This window comes from Ahaetulla prasina, chromosome 4 (assembly GCF_028640845.1).
Source record: "Ahaetulla prasina isolate Xishuangbanna chromosome 4, ASM2864084v1, whole genome shotgun sequence".
NCBI lineage: Eukaryota > Metazoa > Chordata > Lepidosauria > Squamata > Colubridae > Ahaetulla > Ahaetulla prasina.
This window is the reverse complement of record NC_080542.1, coordinates 110,852,875-110,872,191: the sequence shown is the minus strand read 5'-3', so window position 1 is coordinate 110,872,191 and position 19,317 is coordinate 110,852,875. Positions and strand designations below refer to the sequence as shown.

General features: G+C 38.5%; 1 protein-coding gene across 3 annotated transcripts in view; it reads left to right on the top strand.

Annotated features, from left to right (window-relative positions):
• SCIN (scinderin) overlaps positions 1-19,317 on the top strand; it is an 80,838-nt gene that overhangs the window by 8,658 nt on the left and 52,863 nt on the right. For 2 of the 3 annotated variants that reach the window (XM_058183268.1, XM_058183267.1), the window contains exons 2-4: positions 1,236-1,390; positions 2,307-2,468; positions 10,885-11,034. In XM_058183268.1, the coding sequence (XP_058039251.1) occupies positions 1,236-1,390; positions 2,307-2,468; positions 10,885-11,034 (467 nt within the window). The remainder of the gene's footprint in view (positions 1-1,235; positions 1,391-2,306; positions 2,469-10,884; positions 11,035-19,317) is intronic. The other variant, XM_058183269.1, reaches the window with a different exon arrangement.

The following is a 19,317-nucleotide window of genomic DNA, read 5'->3' as shown; positions in this document are numbered from 1 at the left end:
TTTCAGATTGGGAGGGGGAGTAGAACGCCTAACTAATTAGCATCAGAGCATGTTATAATAATATAGGAAATACTAATGCTCTGATGGTCATTTCGAAAAATCCTATAAACCAAGAGGAACATACGTGGCAAATTTCATGTTTGTAGGCTTTATGGGTCTGGAGATTTTGTGATTAATGTGGTTTTTGCTTTTATATATAGAGATTGGGAGTATAGGTAGTCCTCCCTGTACTTACGACCAGTTGCTTAATAATTGTTCAAAATTTCAATGGACTCCTCAAAAGTTACTTACAACTTGATTTCAGCCTTACAATTGTCCAGCCTCCCATAGTTATATGATTATATTTTGGCTGCTTGGCAACCAACTCACCTTTATGGCCATATGAGCCATTTTTTTTCTTTTTTCTGCTGATATCCTACCAAAAAGACCCATTGGGTAAAATGGATTTGCTAAATGACCATCATAAAAAATGCTGAAAAATTGGGTCTGATAAATGATGCCTCAACTTACAATTGTAATGATTTATGACTGTAATTCCAGCTCAATTTCAGCTGTAAGTCAAAGATTACTTTTAGAGAATTGAGAATACATCTGTAACTGAAGAGAAAGCCAAAAATTAGTCATCAGCTATGCTAGTGGGATAAATTTTTCAGGGAAAACAGTAATATAGCTAATAAAATGTGTTCATTAAAATTGTTCTTCATTATAGTATTTATCAAATGCTTTTGTTGCTTAGATTTTTTAATAAGGAAAAATGCACAACTGTCACTGAATTCATTGCCATATCACTGTCTTACAACTTAAATCCATAAGTCTAGTCCTGTCTTGTAGGTCAGTATAAAATATACTATGTCCTATTCTATATGATAGGCACTTCCATTGTTTGAAGATTGGACCTTTTAATCAATTTTTCACTGATTTGAACTTTCTACAGTTCCTTAGCAGGATCTACAGCCACTATTTCAGGATGAAAATCAAGCAAATCTTTTTTATGCAAGAAGTTGCTTTGATGTCCCTGTCATTGGATGAGGTGACGATAGTCACCAATTTCTTTCTTTTTTTTAAAGGAAATTTGTAGAAATTCACAGAAGATGGATAATTGGTTTCTAGTCTATGTGATTATTCAGAATCTGCAGTATCCTGGTCTGTCTGGCTTATGGCCAACTGTGTAACTTAATCATTCACAATCGTTCCTTCTGTTTCTCTAAGTAGAACCATACTATACTTTCTCGTAGGTAAAGAATGTACTCAGGACGAAAGCACTGCAGCAGCTATTTTTACGGTTCAGCTGGATGATTATCTTGGAGGGAAACCTGTGCAGCACCGAGAAATCCAAGGTTATGAGTCCACACAATTTGTTGGATACTTCAAAGGAGGCATTAAATATAAGGTACAGCTTGAAAATATGAGACTTTTTCAAGAATTGCTTACATTAAAATATCAGTGTAATATTAAACGTGAAATTAAAGGAGGCCACAACCTTCCTATCCATTTTAAATAATAGGCATAATTACCACTAAGCCTCTTTAGCTAAAGAATTATGAGTGAGATGATTCAGTTGATGAACTCTTAGATTAGTGTACCTCTTTCAGTGTACCAGGAAGTTGTTTCATGAACTATCGTTTCCTGGTTATCAAGGATGATTGTTAATGAAGAAAATGGTAGAACTTTTTTTTATACAATTGTTACTGATATTTTTTTCAGAATTAAAAAAAATTGAATTATGAAGAATTATGTTAAATTACAGTAACATAAGGAAAAAATTAGGAAAAAGAAAAAGTAAGAAACAAGAAAAGTCATAAAAATTACTGTATTGTTCTCTAATTAATTTTTCGCAGTCCGGCCTACTGAATTTCAGTGATGTCAACTGAATAATAGTAGTGGTATCAGTCAAGCCTCAAATGTTCTTAAAATGTTTAGAAGCCCCAAAACTAGAAAAAATATGTGGGAAACTACTTCTAACATTCCCTATCTGTTTGCATTGTATAGCCATGTTTATTATAGCTTGTTTCTGCCAAAAGTACCAAAAGATATATCTGCCTTTGATGTGACGTGATCCTCATTTATCTCCTATTTCTGCTGAAGTCATTGTCTGAAACTCTTATTTGGAGCTGTTACTGCTGATTACAGCTGAATGTGGGATAACTAAAGCAAATAAGTTTTATAGTTTGCCTATATGTACTGGAAGCTCCAAGCATATAATTCATGCATAGTCTCCAAATTTAAGTTTTCTGGAAACATGTTTTTTTATGATCTCTAATACATGCTGCTAAAGCCTAGGTTCTTTGATGTGCTTGTTATTCCAGGCAGGTGGCATTGCTTCTGGTTTTAAGCATGTAATTACAAATGACCTAAGTGCTCAGAGACTACTACATATCAAGGGCCGGAGAGTAGTTAGAGCTACAGAAGTTCCTCTTAGCTGGGACAGTTTCAACAAAGGAGATTGCTTCATCGTAGATCTTGGAACGGTAAGTTGTCACAGATCTCATGTTTTCAAAACAAACAAGAGAAAGTCCTGCAAATACCATCTAATGTATAAGTTCAAACCAGAATGTCTTGTCTAGCCTTACTCTAAATTGCATGTTTTGCCAGATGTGGTTAATAACTTTAATAATGCCCCCCTACTGAAAATCTGAAAGCACCAGGTTGGGAAAAGGTTTTTTGAAATTTATATGATATAAGACTCAATATTAAATACCAGAGGAGGTTTGCTACCATTAATTTATAGTTATAGCTTGTACAGGTTGCAAAAAGATAATTTGCAGGAAATCCTGTTTCTTAGAAATCCTAAATTTGTCAAATAAAATCTATATTTTATTTAAGTAATTTGTAACCTTAACTTTTAAAATGGATGTATATGTATACATTTCTCTCTGTGTGCATGTTTTGTTTCATTTCTCAATAGAAAGTAGAAGTGCTGAAGAACTGAAACAATTCTATTCCCACAAGAGAAGAGTCAAATTTGATATATCCTTCATTTAATTTCCTCCTACTATATGTGGTTAGGAGGTATGATTCATAGATAGAGATTATCATGGGATGTGGGCCAAGTGTCATGAAAAATACTCTTGATGCAATTTTTCTGCAAAAGGAAACAGAAATTGCAGAAGTGAGATGCTCAAAACAGTGGAACGAGAATAAATTACAAATACACCTGTCCATATTGTGGACTTGAATAGGTCTTTTAGATCACAAGTTATATAAGAACCTGAAATGTGAAGCAGCTGATAAAAAGGTAAATTAGATATTAGGATCCATTAATACCGTGGGAGCATAGAGTCCAAAGTATGAAAAGTAATTGTTCCACTTTATTCTATCCTGATTAGAACCCTCTTGGAGTAGTGTAGTATTTGGTTCTATGCACCACATTCATAAATCTTGACAAATTGAAGCAAATTTCAATGACAGCAACCAAGAAACTATGGAATGTGGAAACCAAACTTTTGAGGAAATGTTAAAGGAATGCATATGTTTAATCAATGGTAGGTGATTGAAGGGAGATAAGAGTCTTCAGATAAACAGCCACACAAAATTGTAAGTTCTTCTTCCCCAGGGTTCTTCAAATACAAGCCAGATGGTCATTTGTCAACAATTATGTAATATATCTTATTCTCTGCAAGAGGTTGGATGAGGTGATAATTAAAGTCATTCCAGCTTTATGGTTTTATGATTGATGTCATTTAGAAGATTGTGGTCATTTCTCTGTTAGGTAGACAAAGACATGCATGGAAATGTAAAACATGGTTTTTATAGACACAAAATGTTTTGCTAGCGGCAAGAATATGGTATCACAGTTTTCGTTCATAGAGATTTGGAGAAGACAGAAGTTTGTTACTCATTAGAAGCAGCCTGTAGCCATGAGTGTGGAATTTAAATGGTCCAAGACCAATTGCCAGGTGCTGTTGGTCAGTGCTATGACAAGGAAAGCAGGTTATGGAAAGAGTCTTGCTATTGGACCTTGCTTTCTTCCCTTTTCTACTGGCTGTGGAAAAGAAGACTATCCTTATTGCCTTCCTTCTTTTTTTTTATACTAATTGGCAAACAACACATACACCAACTTCCAAGGAACTACATGGGCCCTATCTGAAAAGTTTTTGATCCAGACTGTCATGGAAATAATGTCTCAATTTGTTAACAGTGGAAAATCCCAGCCTGAACAGGATGTTTCTTCAGAATTCTGTGTGGGGAAAAGCAGAAGCTTTTAATGGAAACCTTTAAACCAGTTCTTTTCATATAAGTGTAGCAACGATTTTTTTACTTCTCATGTTCTAAAAAGCACTTCAGGACCTTGTCTTATCTTCTTTTGCTTTAACTATCTTTACTTTTACCATAGGAAAATTGAAAGAACAGATATTGTACTTCTCACTTCTTTATCATTATTATGCACTGTTTTATTTTACAAAAAAACTCTGCTAAAATGAAAAGAAAAATAAAACATTTTGTATTTGTGTTTGTGTTTACTATGTGCAGAGAATTCTTTCTAGAATAGAATAGAATAGAATAGAATTTTATTGGCCAAGTGTGATTGGACACACAAGGAATTTGTCTTGGTGCATATGCTCTCAGTGTACATAAAAGAAAAGATATGTTCATCAAGGTACAACATTTACAACACAATTGATGGTCAATATATCAATATAATCATAAGGATTGCCAGCAACAAGCTATAGTCATACAGTCATAAGTGGAAAGAGATTGGTGATGGGAACTATGAGACGATTAATAGTAGTGCAGATTCAGTAAATAGTTTGACAGTGTTGATGGAATTATTTGTTTAGCAGAGTGATGGCCTTCGGGAAAAAACTGTTCTTGTGTCTAGTTGTTCTGGTGTGCAGTGCACTATAGCATCGTTTTGAGGGTAGGAGTTGAAACAGTTTATGTCCAGGATGCGAGTGATCTGCAAATATTTTCACGGCCCTCTTTATTATTTATTTATTTATTTAATTAATTAAACTTTTATACCGCCCTTCTCCCGAAGGACTCAGGGCAGTGTACAGCCTACATTAAAACAATTAATATACACACTAAAATAACAATTAAAAAACTTATTCAATAAAGGCCGAAATTAAAACCGTCCAATTGACCATATAAAATACCCAATAAAATTAAAATTTAAAATTTAAAATTTAAAAAATCAGGCCAGTCCCGCTTGGATAAATAAATAAGTTTTCAGTTCCCGGCGAAAGGTCCGAAGGTCAGGCAATTGGCGTAAACCGGGGGGAAGTTCGTTCCAGAGAGTAGGTGCTCCCACAGAGAAGGCCCTTCCCCTGGGGCAGCCAGCCGACACTGCTTGGCGGACGGCACCTTGAGAAGACCCTCTCTGTGAGAGCGCACGGGTCAGTGGGAGGCATGTGGTAACAGCAGGCGGTCCCGTAAGTACCCGGGCCCTAAGCCATGGAGCGCTTTGAAGGTGGTAACCAAAACCTTGAAGCGCACCCGGAAGACCACAGGTAGCCAGTGCAGACTGCACAGGAGTGGTGTTACTCGGGAGCAACGTGGTGCTCCCTCAATCACCCGCGCAGCTGCATTCTGGACTAGCTGAAGTCTCCGAGTGCACTTCAGGGGTAGCCCCATGTAGAGAGCATTGCAATAATCCAGACAAGAAGTGACGAGGGCATGAGTGACCGTGCATAAGGCATCCCGGTCAAGAAAGGGGCGCAACTGGCGAACCAGGCGAACCTGGTAAAAAGCTCTCCTGGAGACGGCCGCCAAGTGATCTTCAAACAACAGCCGTCCATCCAGGAGAACGCCCAAGTTGCGCACCCTTTCCGTTGGGGCCAGTGACTCGCCCCCAACAGTCAGCCGCGGTTGCAGCTGACTGTACCGGGATGCCGGCATCCACAGCAACTCCGTCTTGGATGGATTGAGTCTGAGTCTGTTTCTCCCCATCCAGACCCGTACGGCCTCCAGGCAACGGGACAGCACTTCGACAGATTCGCTGGGGTGGCCCGGGGTGGAAAAGTACAGCTGAGTATCATCAGCGTACAGGTGATAACTCACCCCAAAGCCACTGATGACCTTGCCCAACGGCTTCATGTAGATGTTGAACAGGAGAGGCGAGAGAATCGACCCCTGAGGCACCCCACAAGTGAGGCGCCTCGCGGCCGATCTCTGCCCCCCTGTCAACACCGTCTGCGACCGGTCGGAGAGGTAGGAGGAGAACCACCAATAAATGGTGCCTCCCACTCCCAACCCCTCCAACCGGCGCAGCAGGATACCATGGTCGATGGTATCAAAAGCCGATGAGAGATCTAACAGGACCAGGGCAGAGGAGCAACCCATATCCCTGGCCCTCCAGAGGTCATCCACCAATGCGACCAAAGCTGTCTCCGTGCTATACCCGGACCGGAAGCCGGACTGGAACGGGTCTAGATAGACAGCTTCCTCCAGGTACTGGGGAAGCTGCCATGCCACCACACTCTCTACAACCTTCGCCACAAAGCGAAGGTTGGAGACTGGACGGTAGTTACCCAAAATAGCTGGGTCCAGGGAAGGCTTCTTGAGGAGGGGTCTCACCACCGCCTCTTTCAAGGCGGCGGGAAAGATCCCCTCCATCAGAGAAGCATTTATAATTCCCCGGAGCCAGCCTCGTGTCACCTCCTGAGTGGCCAGCACCAGCCAGGAGGGGCACGGGTCCACTAAACATGTAGTGGCATGCAGTCTCCCCAGCAACCTGTCCACGTCCTCGAGAGCCACAGAGCCAAACTCATCCCAAACAGCATCAACAAGATGCGCCTCAGTCATCTCATCTGGATCATCGCAATCTTGGTCCAAGCTATCCTGGAGCTGAGCGATTTTATCGTATAGATAACCGTTAAACTCCTCAGCACGTCCCTGTAAGGGGTCATCCCGTCCCCCCTGGTATAGAAGGGAACGGGTCACCCGAAACAGGGTGGCCGGGCGGTTATCTGCCGACGCAATGAGGGAAGAAGCATAGGAACGCTTCGCCCCCCTCAGTGCCACTAGGTAGGTCTTCAAAAAAGACCTAACTAGTGTCCGATCAACTGTTGTGTCATCTTCTTGATTCATGCAGTATACAGGTCTTCAATGGAAGGCAGGTTGGTAGCAATTATTTTTTCTGCAGTTCTAATTATCCTCTGAAGTCTGTGTTTTTCTTGTTGGGTTGCAGAACCGAACCAGACAGTTATAGAGATGCAAATGACAGACTCAATAATTCCTCTGTAGAACTGAATCAGCAGCTCCTTGGGCAGCTTGAGCTTACTGAGTTGGCGCAGAAAGAACATTCTTTGCTGTCCTTTTTTAATGATGTTTTTGATGTTAGCTGTCCATTTGAGATCTTGCGATATGATAGAACCTAGAAATTTGAAGGTTTCTATTGTTGATACTGTGTTGTCAAGTATTGTGAGAGGTGGAAGTATGGAAGGGTTTCTCCTAAAGTCTACCACCATTTCTACGGTTTTGAGTGTGTTCAGTTCCAGATTGTTTTGGTTGCACCACAAGGCTAGTCGTTCGACCTCTCATCTATATGCGGATTCGTCATTGTCTCGAATGAGACCAATCACTGTTGTGTCATCTGCGAACTTCAGTAGCTTAACAGATGGATCATTGGAGATGCAGTCATTGGTATACAGAGAGAAGAGAAGTGGGGAGAGCACACAGCCTTGGGGGGCCCCTGTGCTAATTGTACAGGTATTTGATGTGATCTTGCTTAGCTTCACCTGATCCACTTACAAGTCTGTTCCGGTACCTGTAGCTGGTTTAGCTTAGTTAGAAGAATGTCTGGAATGATGGTATTGAATGCTGAACTAAAGTCTACAAAAAGGACCCTTGCATAGGTCTTTGGAGACTCAAGATGTTGTAGGATGTAGTGCAGAGCCATATTAACAGCATCATCTGTTGATCTATTTGCTCGGTATGCAAATTGCAAGGGGTCTAACAGCGGATCCGTGATGGTTTTCAAGTAGGAAAGCATTAGCCTTTCAAAGGTTTTCATGACTACAGATGTTAAAGCAACTGGTCTGTAGTCATTCAGTTCCTTGATGGTGGGCTTCTTCGGCACTGGGATGATGGTAGAGCGTTTGAAGCAAGAAGGAACATAGCACATCTCTAGTGATTTATTGAAAATATGGGTGAAGATGGGGCCAATTGGTCAGCACAGACTTTTAAGCAAGAAGGAGTTACCTTGTCTGGGCCTGGAGCTTTTCCTGGCTTTTGTCTGTGAAATGGGTCCTGCACTTTCTTTTCTGTGATCACTAGGGTTTGTGAACCCAATGAAATGGGGTCAGTTGTAGGAGGCTTGGCTTCTGTTGGTGTGTCTGAGATGGGGGTTGTGGAGATAGGTGGCTGTAGTTTCCTTTCAAACCTGCAGTAAAACTCATTCAGGTCATTTGCCAGTTGTTGATTACCTTCAGCCTGGGAAGGAGGTTTGCCATAGCCGGTGATATTTTTAAGAGTTTTCCACATGTTTGCTGGTTCATTTGCTGAAAATTGATTCTTTAGCTTTTCAGAGTAGCTTCTTTTTGCTGCTCTGATCTCCCTTGTTAGTGCATTTCTGGCCTGATTGTACAGCATTTTATCACCTTTTCTGTAGGCTTCCTCTTTGGAATGTCATAGCTGCTTAAGTTTAGGTGTAAACCAAGGTTTGTTGTTACTTTATAGTCTCAAGTTCCTTGTAGGTACACATAGGTCTTCACAGAAGCTGACATATGATGTTACAGTATCTGTGAGTTCATCCAGGTCTGCAGAGGTATCTTTAAAAATATTCCAATCAGTGCATTCAAAACATGCCTGTAGCTGTAATTTTGATTCCTCCGTCCAGGTCTTCACTGATTTAATTATTGGTTTTGTGGCTTTAAGTCTTTGCCTGTAAGCAGGTACAAGGTGAATCATGCAATGATCAGAGTGTCCTACAGCTGCACGTGGTAAAGACCGATAAGCATCTTTTAGTGTTGTGTAGCAACACTAAATCTATCTGCTCTATTTAGGAAGACCTATCTAATATTGTGCAGTGAGCCTCAAGCACATGTATGTGTGTGCATGACACACAAATACACCTGACACAAGTTGCTTCTGAATAACAATTTTTAATCAAGCAAAGACAAAAATTGCTACATAAATAGTGATATTAGCTGCATTTAAATCGGTTTAACTTCAGCTCCTGAAGATGAAACTGAAATACTTTGGCTACCTAATGGTGCCTAATAGTGGAAGGACTCACTGGAGAAGAGCGTAATGCTGGGAATGATTGAGGGCAAAAGAAGAATGGGACGACAGAGAATGACGTGGCTGGATGGAGTCACTGAAGCAGTAGGCATGAGTTTAAATGGACTCCAGAGGATGGTAGATGACAGGAAGGCCTGGAGGAACATTGTCCATGGGGTTGCGATGGATAGACACGACTTCGCAACTAATAACAACAAACTTCAGCTAAAATTAAATGTTAATAAATTATTCATTCAATGTATACCTAGAATATTGAATATTTTCTAAACCAATTTTTAAAGTTAATTTTCTATGTTGTATGTTTTTATACCATTGAATATATTTATAAATTCATATTGTAGTATGATTTTAATTTTTGTTCTTGTGTTGGGATGTATTATGTGCAACAGAAATTGATGGAAATTCAAATGTTCCATGATATTAAAAATACAATTAGTTCTGTAACTTTTTGCAAATGTACCCTATTGTTGATAAATGACAACATGCTATTTGCTTAACTGTTAGTACTATTCATTACTAAATAGCATCTAAATAGGCTAATAAAAGTTCAAGATATACGTACTACAGTATTAATATATTATCACATTTTCCGCTTGCTCTATTTCTGGAAGTAAGAGGAAATTTTTCTAGGCTGCTTTTGGGCCACTGGATCAGCTATAGCCCCAGAGCTGGCAATTTTTGTAGCTGAGTGGCTGAATCATGCTGTTGTTGTTTACAACAACAACAACAATGCAGAATGAGTATGCACCCAATTTTCTTTATATGCCTTTTATTGGAGGAGTAGGAATTCTGAATTCGCCTTTTAAAATCCTTGTTGTAAGTCTTCTGAGTTCTGGTAGATAACCACCCAGTCAAGATGAGTATCTCAAAGAATTAACAGGATTGGATCTAATTAGTACTTAGAATATATTTGTCAGCAAAAACATAATCAATTTCTAATATGAGATAGCTTATACTAGTTTTCTGTGTGGTTTTCACCTCATTTTTTTTCATCAGCTAGATGTTAATACTTGGCAGAAAGGATCCTTTGAGAATAAATTTTGCTTGGACTCTGTGATTTATGTGCCTGGAATTTATATGCATAGAGAAAAAAGATGTGCAACTCTGCTTCCTGTTATGAAAATAGAACTTTCCTTGTGGAAATATAGAAGCTCCTGATTATTAACCTACTAGAATGCAGCATCTCTATTCTGAAGCTACAGTTCCAGAATTCTTGGCCATAAAATATGGAAAGCAAATATGGAAACACCAAGCTTGAAAAAACTAGCTTAGAACCTTTCAGAAGGGAAAACCTTCCATAAATGTAATCCATATTAATATTAAAGAAGAACACATAAATTCCTGTGAGGTACAAAGGGATTTTCAGTTTTCTCAACTATGCTTCTAAATTTTAAGACCAAATTTTAAAAAAAGGAAATGTTTAACTTCTGCATTTGCAGTGAAAGACAAGCACCTGGTATTCTGAAAATAATTTCAACAGTAAAATAGATAACGGGTGTTTGTTTGGATTGGGGGCTCATGTTCAAGTCCCTGCTGATCACAGAGCTCACTGGCTGATGGCTGTCTCTCAGTACCCCCCTTGCTGATCGTTATGTACGTAAAATGAAGGAAAGTCCCCAAGCATCCTACCTTTTTCATACTTCACATTCATGCTTTCCTAAGTAAATTCTGTTAACTGAAATTGTATTTGTTTTGTTGTAGCATATCTACCAATGGTGTGGCTCTACCTGCAATAAATATGAGCGCTTGAAAGCTACTCAGGTTGCTGTGGGCATTAGAGACAATGAACGGAATGGGAGAGCACAGTTGATTGTTGTGGATGAAGAAAGTGAACCTCGGGAGCTCCTACAGGTATCATATTCATTTGCTTTAAAAATGTCTGTTAATTGGATAGTTTAACTAGCCTGCCTTAGGCTATAGTTCCAGTTCTCATGAATGAAAGCCCAGAATTGTCCCATGGGGCCGTCCTGGCGAGAGACCAGCCTGTGCTGCCCTGATCCACCCTGGCCACGCCCACCCAGTCGGCCACAATGACCAGGCCATGCCCAACCAGCCCCCTTTGGTAAACAAAATATTGATACAGCCCACAATGAGATTGAGTTTGACACCCCTGATTTATGTAGACCAGTAGTGAGCTGCAGGCTGAAGAAGGTGGAATGAACATCAGAAAGGAATGGGTATTAAAAAGTGACCTGATGTAGTTTGAATGAGTGAATGAATGAGCAAATTGAAATGAAATTATCCTATGAGACTCCAGAGAATATCTCAGTAATTGGACCAACTCAGTATAAAATAGAATCAGGTGTATCAGGAAAGAAATGTTTTTTATTCAAAATTTGCATAGTAAATGTTTGTGTATTTATACCATAAACAGATTTTATCTCATTCTCCTTCTTCCAGGAAATGTAGAGATGTGAACAGGCTAAATTCTTGAATTACCTAGGAGAAGCAATTATATTTAATAAGAAACCATGGGGATACGACTCTGGGGCAAGCAGAGACAAGGTTTATTTGTTATAGTGTATAAGACAACTTTATATGATGGTAGTATAGAATTCTGTTGAAAGAATCAACTGTGGAACTCTTAGTATAATAATGCTTAGTATAAGGAACAGTGTGCAACCTGGGAAAGAAACATTCAGAAATGTTACTTGAAGTCATATGCTTAAGTTATCACACCAACAGTGGTAGAAGAGAAGGGCAAAATCTGGATCCATGCATAGTGATAAAAGTAGAGCTTTTCTCTGTCCATTTTGTTTCAAAGGAGTGTGGAGACAAGACAATTCAAGTTATGAAGATGACGGGGGATTTGTTGTCAGTAAATTCAAAAACTGAACAGAAAAAAACTTGCTTGGAGGATGATTTGCTTTGTTTATATGCCAGCTGTACTTTCCATGTAATATAACATGGAATAATATAATGTAATGTATGCATACACGCACACACACACACACACACAATTGTAGTTTTAAACTTTTTTAGGCTGTGGAATCTGTTGCTAAAAAAAAAAAAAGAAATCCCAGAATTCCTGATCAAGATGCAAAACTCTTGGGATGGAAATTCGCTATGGTCAATCAGACTTTTAAAAAAACTTTTACTCTTTCACAGAACTCCTGGCTATTTATTATATTAAAATGGCAGAATTGAGTCAAAGGTAATGTATTCAATTTATTTTTATAAAGTCCGTGTGATGATTATAAATGTGATGATTATAATCTCCAAAGCACAGAATTTCTCTACAGAGAAGCCAACTAGAAAGTTATGAGTTTTTGTTCCTCTCACTCAGGATTCTAATTTGCACTAGATAACTGCATGATGAAAACTATGGGATAGATATATCTCATTAAATCTTAGAAATGAACACTTATCTTTTAAATAAATATACTGCCATTTTCTTTCCCCTTTCCTGCTAGCATTATTTCAAAGTGAAAAATAACTTCCTTATATCTTTCACAGACTCATAAAAGTTAAACAGCACATTCCCTTTTCAACTTGCAGATAAGATGGTAAATGATCCATGCAGGGTGACTTGAAATTTAAGAGGCACACGTCAAACCTGCAGAGAGAGAGAGAAAAGGTATAGTGATGTAAAAAAGCACCAGATGGGATGAAGTACTTCGTAGTTCTCTGATTTGACCATAGCTCTAATCCCATCTTTTGGAAGCATGTAAAATGTCCCAAATCTGCCATACTGCTATGTAAACTTTTTGAGAATAGTCAAATAGTGGCTGAAAGTAGTTACAGTATTACAAACAATTAGCAACTGTAGTCTTTCTGCTTTTCTGCTTTCAGTGGATATTTTATCTTGAAGACTATTGGGCCATTTACCAAAGTAGTTGACCATATGTTTCATGAAGTGTGCAATAGCCAATAAAGACTGGGGGTGGCAGGTAGGCAGTGCTTTATTGTACCAGCTTGGATTAGATTTAGTATTTAGACCAGCAGTCTCCAACTTTCCTGGCTTTGCAGACTGACAGGAGGGGGAGAGGGGATGGTTTTGTGAGCAGTGGGCAAGCACATGCGCGCATAGCTGCAGTTGTGTGAGTGGCAGGCATGCACACGTGGCTCTCATACAAATAGAACTGCACTCACACTAGCCTGCTGCTTGCACAAATGGACCTTTGCGCATGGATGTGCTTGCCTGCTGCTCATGCAGGTGGAGCTATGTGTGCACCTGCACTCACCCACTGCTTCTGCAGCCCCATTCCGAAAGGCCTTCAGCCCGGCACAGGGCCATGGCCCGGGGGTTGGGGACCCCTGATTTAAACAACATGGACCTGAATCTGAAATAACATTATTTGATCTTTGCAGTGATAAAAGTACAGAATCTACATTATTATGTTATAAAATGAATAGCAATGGAGATGACTTTTCTGTTTGAGAAGTGTTTGCACACGGAAATACCCATAAAGTTTCTGCATCATTTATACATAAAACTGATTTTATTTATTTTGTTTCTATGTAAGCAGAACTACGATGTTCTTTTTTTTGTGTATATTTTTTTCTTCTTTACAAGTAGCAATTAAATCATGTCATTAATTAACCTGCAATTATTTTTTGCAGTCCCAAATGGGAAGCACCTCTCTTTTATAAATAGCTAAATTTCTAAACTTTAATTTAAAAAAGATTTAAAGTGGTTTACTCGGGCTACATTATTCAAAGTACAAATCACAATTATTCCATGGATTTATCAATAACAATGTTTTTATTCAGGATTTTTATATGGCAGAGTTTTTAAATGTTTCTTCAGTGATTATACATAAACTAGAATATATTTTTCTCATAAAATCCAAGATATTAAAAAGTGTTTTTTCTTCTGATACAGCAAAGCAGTTTTTGAAAGGAAGCTTTTATTTATTTATTTAATTTATTAAGCAATTACTTTATTCATTCACTTATCAATAGACAATTAATTAAAATCCTTAGGACTATAATTAAGAAACTGAGAATATCATTCTTTTAATAATTCAGAATTCACTGGCCAGTCTGTTCAACTTTATGATTACACAGTGACAGGCACAATGGGAATACTGATTTTTATTTGGTTAACTTGAATGCTTCCAACATGAGGACAATTGAAGTAATCTATAGCAAATGTGTTTTTCTTTATTTATTTCTCACATATGTCATGACATTCTGCTCACACTTTTCTGAAAAACAAACTTTAAAAAAAAATTGAACTCCAGGATGGAGTAACTATTGGCTCTCATTGCTTGAACTAAAAAAAAAAAAAGCTTAATTCAAATACAAAGAAATAATTTTTAAATGTATTTTAAGAGCCTTATTTATTTTATTTTATTTATTTATTTATTTATTTATTTGCATTTATATCCCGCCCTTCTCCGAAGATTCAGGGCAGTTTACACTATGTCAAGCAATAGTCTTCATCCATTTGTATATTATATACAAAGTCAACTTATTGCCCCCCAACAATCTGGGTCCTCATTTTACCTACCTTATAAAGGATGGAAGGCTGAGTCAACCTTGGGCCTGGTGGGGCTTGAACTTGCAGTAATTGCAAGCAGCTGCTGTTAATAACAGACTGTCTTACCAGCCTGAGCCACAGAGGCCCCTTAGATTTGGTTGGCAAATCTCCCATGTATCGTTGCCTTTAAAATAATTCAGGGTTTAATCACATGTTTTGTAGAGATATATGAATAGGATCTCCCATAATTTGTTTCCCCATCACATATATTATTGCTCTGAGTGTAAATTAATAGTTAACTATAAAAGGCTAATAACCAGATGAAGCAACAAACAAATAGTGTAAAATATGTAAGGCAAATCTTTAAAAATCCTCCACTTGGACTTAAACACAAATGATTGGCTATTCTGATCAGAAATCTCTATTTTAGTATTCACAAACTGTCAAGAACAATTAACCATGGGCCCATGACTGCATCCATTTCACCATGCTCCCCTAACGCAGCTGACCCATTGTGGGTGTTTATCCTCAGCTGGCCTCCATTGGTGTTTTTCCCCCACCACTAGTCACCTATCATTAGTCTCCCACCCCTGTCCCAGGTAATTCACAGACGGACACTTGTACCCAGCCAGTAACTTGTGTGGGAAAAATAGTCACACATCTGGTGTTAGGCTCCACTCCGCAGCTTCTGCTCCCACCGCCTGTTGTGTCCTACCTGATCCTGCTCTGCATCCTGCTTCCCTTGGATGCTCTAGTGTTGTGAGGAGGAGGTGGGTACAGAGCGGGCTGAGGCAGGAACCACATCTGCTTCCTCCTGAAAGGCTGGAAAGGAGAAGGCCTTGCCCCTGACTGCTTTCCCATCATGTGGACTGCCTTGAGATCCACCAACCTGGCACAGGCAATCCTGAGGTGGCAGGGCAGCCAGCTCCCAGGCCAGCCAGCTTCAAGCTTTGAAACTCTGGCTTTGCTTACCAACCTAGAGCCCAATTTGTTGAACTGATGGGATTTGAGGTCCCTGAGCTCGGGGACAGGTGTTTCTCAGGGGCTTGGGATGAACGGTCACCAGAGCCATTTGTAAGTGTAGCTTGTGCAACTCCCTCTGGGTCACTGAGTGTTGCCTCCCCTGAGATTTAGATGGAGAGAATAGGGCTCGGGAGCAAATGGGGGAGGGGTCTCTGCCAGGGTCTCAAAAGCTCGAAGCTCACTGGCCCAGGAGCCAGGCACAATGCCAGCCACCCTGTCTCGTCCAGGTTTCCTACACCAGGTTGGTGGAGCTCATGGGAGCAGCCACATGGGAGGAGCTGGTTGTGGGCAGGGCCTTCCGTTTCCTAGCTTTTCAGAAGGTGGCAGCGGCTGCCAACCATTGCATCCTGCCTGGCCCCACTCTCCACCCAGCTGTTCTTCAGAATACCAGAGTGTCCTAAATATTAAACTAAATATTAAGTTGAAGGACTTCTCAGAGAACTACCCCAATGATTTCTCACATGAAAATTATTCAAATAAATTTACGTTTATCAAGCATTTCAAGGGAAACTCTACAATGGTTACACACATAATTTCCTTCTTTAGGCAAGCTGAGACATTCTTGAATAAACTGATTAACCAGCTTTCTTAAGAAATTACATTTTTTCAACTCTTTACACTTAAATTATAGTATACTCAATCAACTCATCTATTAGCATCTTAACTACTTATAAGATCGAGGCGCTTGGACAGTAATAAATTATGTTCAAGACTCTACCTTGCAATTATCAATATAGTCATGTCTTCTTTTACACAGAAAGCTGTTATTTAACTGTTACAATTTACTGGAAAAAAGTGAAACAGTAAAAGTTGTTAGTTCCACCAAATATGGAAAATTAAACCTGGGGTTGAAATAGGACATTTGCTAGCTAAGGACAGTTTATTTTTCCCAGGAACTAACCATAGTCTTACAATTTCTATTTCTATTGAATCCAAATAGAAAATTTACATTATTAAGTTTTTAATGATAGATGATTAGGCCGCTGTAGAATAAATCCATATTTCTGGATCCTTTGTATAGTTGGGCAGTGCAAATATGACTATATTCAGGAGGTAGTTAAAACTTATTTCAAGGAGTGTTTCACCTATTTATATATTTATATAAATTTATTTATATATTTCTATGAAACTGTTGGGAAATAACAATTACTTTGAATTGAAATGTTCCCAATACGTTGAAAATTCTTTTAAGTGCCATTCCAGATCAAATTGGAAATTCTGTGAAAATTTTGAACAGGTCTCAGGGGGTTGTAAAAGACTGGAGGGATGGATTAGATTAAATTACCTCAGAACAGAGTTGATATTTGTTAGTAAGTATTTGAGCTACCTAGGAATTCAGTCCTGGATAATCATGACATTCACTTACTTCTGAAAGATTTGGTCCATGAATGTCTAAATTCATGGTTCTTGTCGGAACAACAGGTTAAGCCATGCTTAGAGTGGTCTTAGCTCAAATTTACCTGGGACAATAATTACAAGCCCTCTTTATATAAAGAAGCCAGCTGACATGTTTTAGAAGGTGCTATTGTTAAAAGGGGCAGGTGGAAAAATATATATTTAAAAATCCTTGAATTATCAGTCTTTAAGCAGTTTTAAAACATAGGGTCTTTTAAACTCTAAACTTTAAAACAAAAACCCAGATGCATTAAAATAAAGTTTAAAACTGCTTAGAAATCTGAAACTTCCTTCTCACAAGCACAATTACAGGAACACAAAACCTCCTGAAAAATTTTTGGAAGCCAGTTTGAAAGTGTAGTAAAATAAACCTTGGATCAATTGTACCCCAAGTTGTCCATTCCTATTGTTTTCTTCAGTGTGTGCCTTAAAAGCCAAGTTATACTCCACAATATTCCAGTCATACAATATTAACTTGGTAGATGTCTCTGAAGCTAGTTGCCTGCTCTTTCTCCTACTTCTCACTTAATGCTGTTACCAGAGAAAACTGGCAAGTAGCAGCTGAGTAAATCCCTCCTCCTTTTGCCCTTTTCACTCAGCGCTGCTGCCAATGCAGTCAGAACTTCCTCTCCAGATCATTGTCTGCTGCTCTTGTTTTTCCTCAGCCACATCTCACGTCTGCCACTCTTGTAGATTGCCCGAGGAAAAATAGCTGAATGAGCAGTGATTCTCCTTGGTGCTTTGCATTTCATGCTGCCACCACTACTGAGGCCATCCTGGTACTATCTTCTCCAGGTATTCCCTTGCTCATTCCTTGTGCTCTTGATGTCCTACAAGGAAGTGTCATGTGCTAGTCTGAGACCAACATTGGCTAGGCCTATTTGGGCCTATGATTCTCAGTCATCCAGATCATGTTTGTCCTGAAGGTGCTACAAAGTCCAGTTGCCTTTTGAAAAAAAGCCCACTAAGCATTTTCATGCATGTAAAAAGGAATCCTCAGATTTAATCAAAATGTTGTTCCATTGATTATAACCTATTCAACTGAAAACATCTTAGAGCTAAGGAAATTATGTTCATCATCATGGTGGACATATGAGCAAGATCCCTGATCATGAATTTAACATAAAGATTGATATGTGAAGCAAAGATGATCATCCAAGCAATCCAAATCATTCAGGGATTTCAGAAATATCAACAGTAATTTAAAATAAGACTAAAAATACATTGATCATCAGTATACTGTAATTGATGCAAAAATGATATATGCGGGGAGGGGTGGGGGTGTTTATTGGAGGAACTGTTTAATTTAGCAGTTGACCATTTTCCCAACTACCCTGAAAATAATTACTCTGTTAGGTCTGCTCTTACTCTCCTCAGCAAAGTAATAAAGGGCCATATACCATGAATAAGGTAATGCCACTGTATTTGCCAGCTGGCAAATACAATTTAATTTATATTATTGCATAATACCTTGCTAGGACAGAAAAATACAGAGGTAGCTTACTGTTTTTAATATGTTTAAAGTGCTTTTAATATCTTTATACTATATTGCTTTGCTATTTCTCCCTTATCAAATATTTGCATTGTCAACATGGAACTCTGTTTCATAAATATATACCCTGCCCTGGGTAATTCTGCATTGCAGTTATCTTATTTAAATATATTCTGGTTATACATTAAGCCAAATAAAGTTAGTTTTTCTTTACTAAATATGAAGAGAATTCAGTGATGTATTTATACCAAGTAGTGAATTTCCAACAGTCTCCCACATTTGATACCTATATAATTCAATTTTAATATTTGCTTTTTTGATTTTCTCATTTTAATTGTACAGATATAGTTATATTTCTTTCTGCCATCAAAATGAAATATACTTGAAAACAAGTCCCATACAGTATATGTGTCTCAGAATAACTTTTTTACATCCAGAATATCAAATTATATAAACTTGGCAATTATTAAAGTGTGCATCTGTTTTTGAAATTTACACAGGATTTGGCCCTTAGATAGATATTTATAAATAGTCTCGTTTTAGTGCTGACCTATCTTCATTTTGACTATGTGCCTAGCTATCAATGCATTCTGTCATTCATTAACAGATGTATTGCCTTATACAATGTAAGCCGCCCTGAGTCTTCGGAGAAGGACGGGGTATAAATGTAAATAAAAATAAAAAAATAAAATAAAATAAAGTATAAAATGGGGTTGGGTTAAATTAGTACTTGTATGGAAGACCTCTAGGAAATATCAGGGCTTCTGAGCTAGTTTGAAAAGTTAAAAAAACCTCTCAG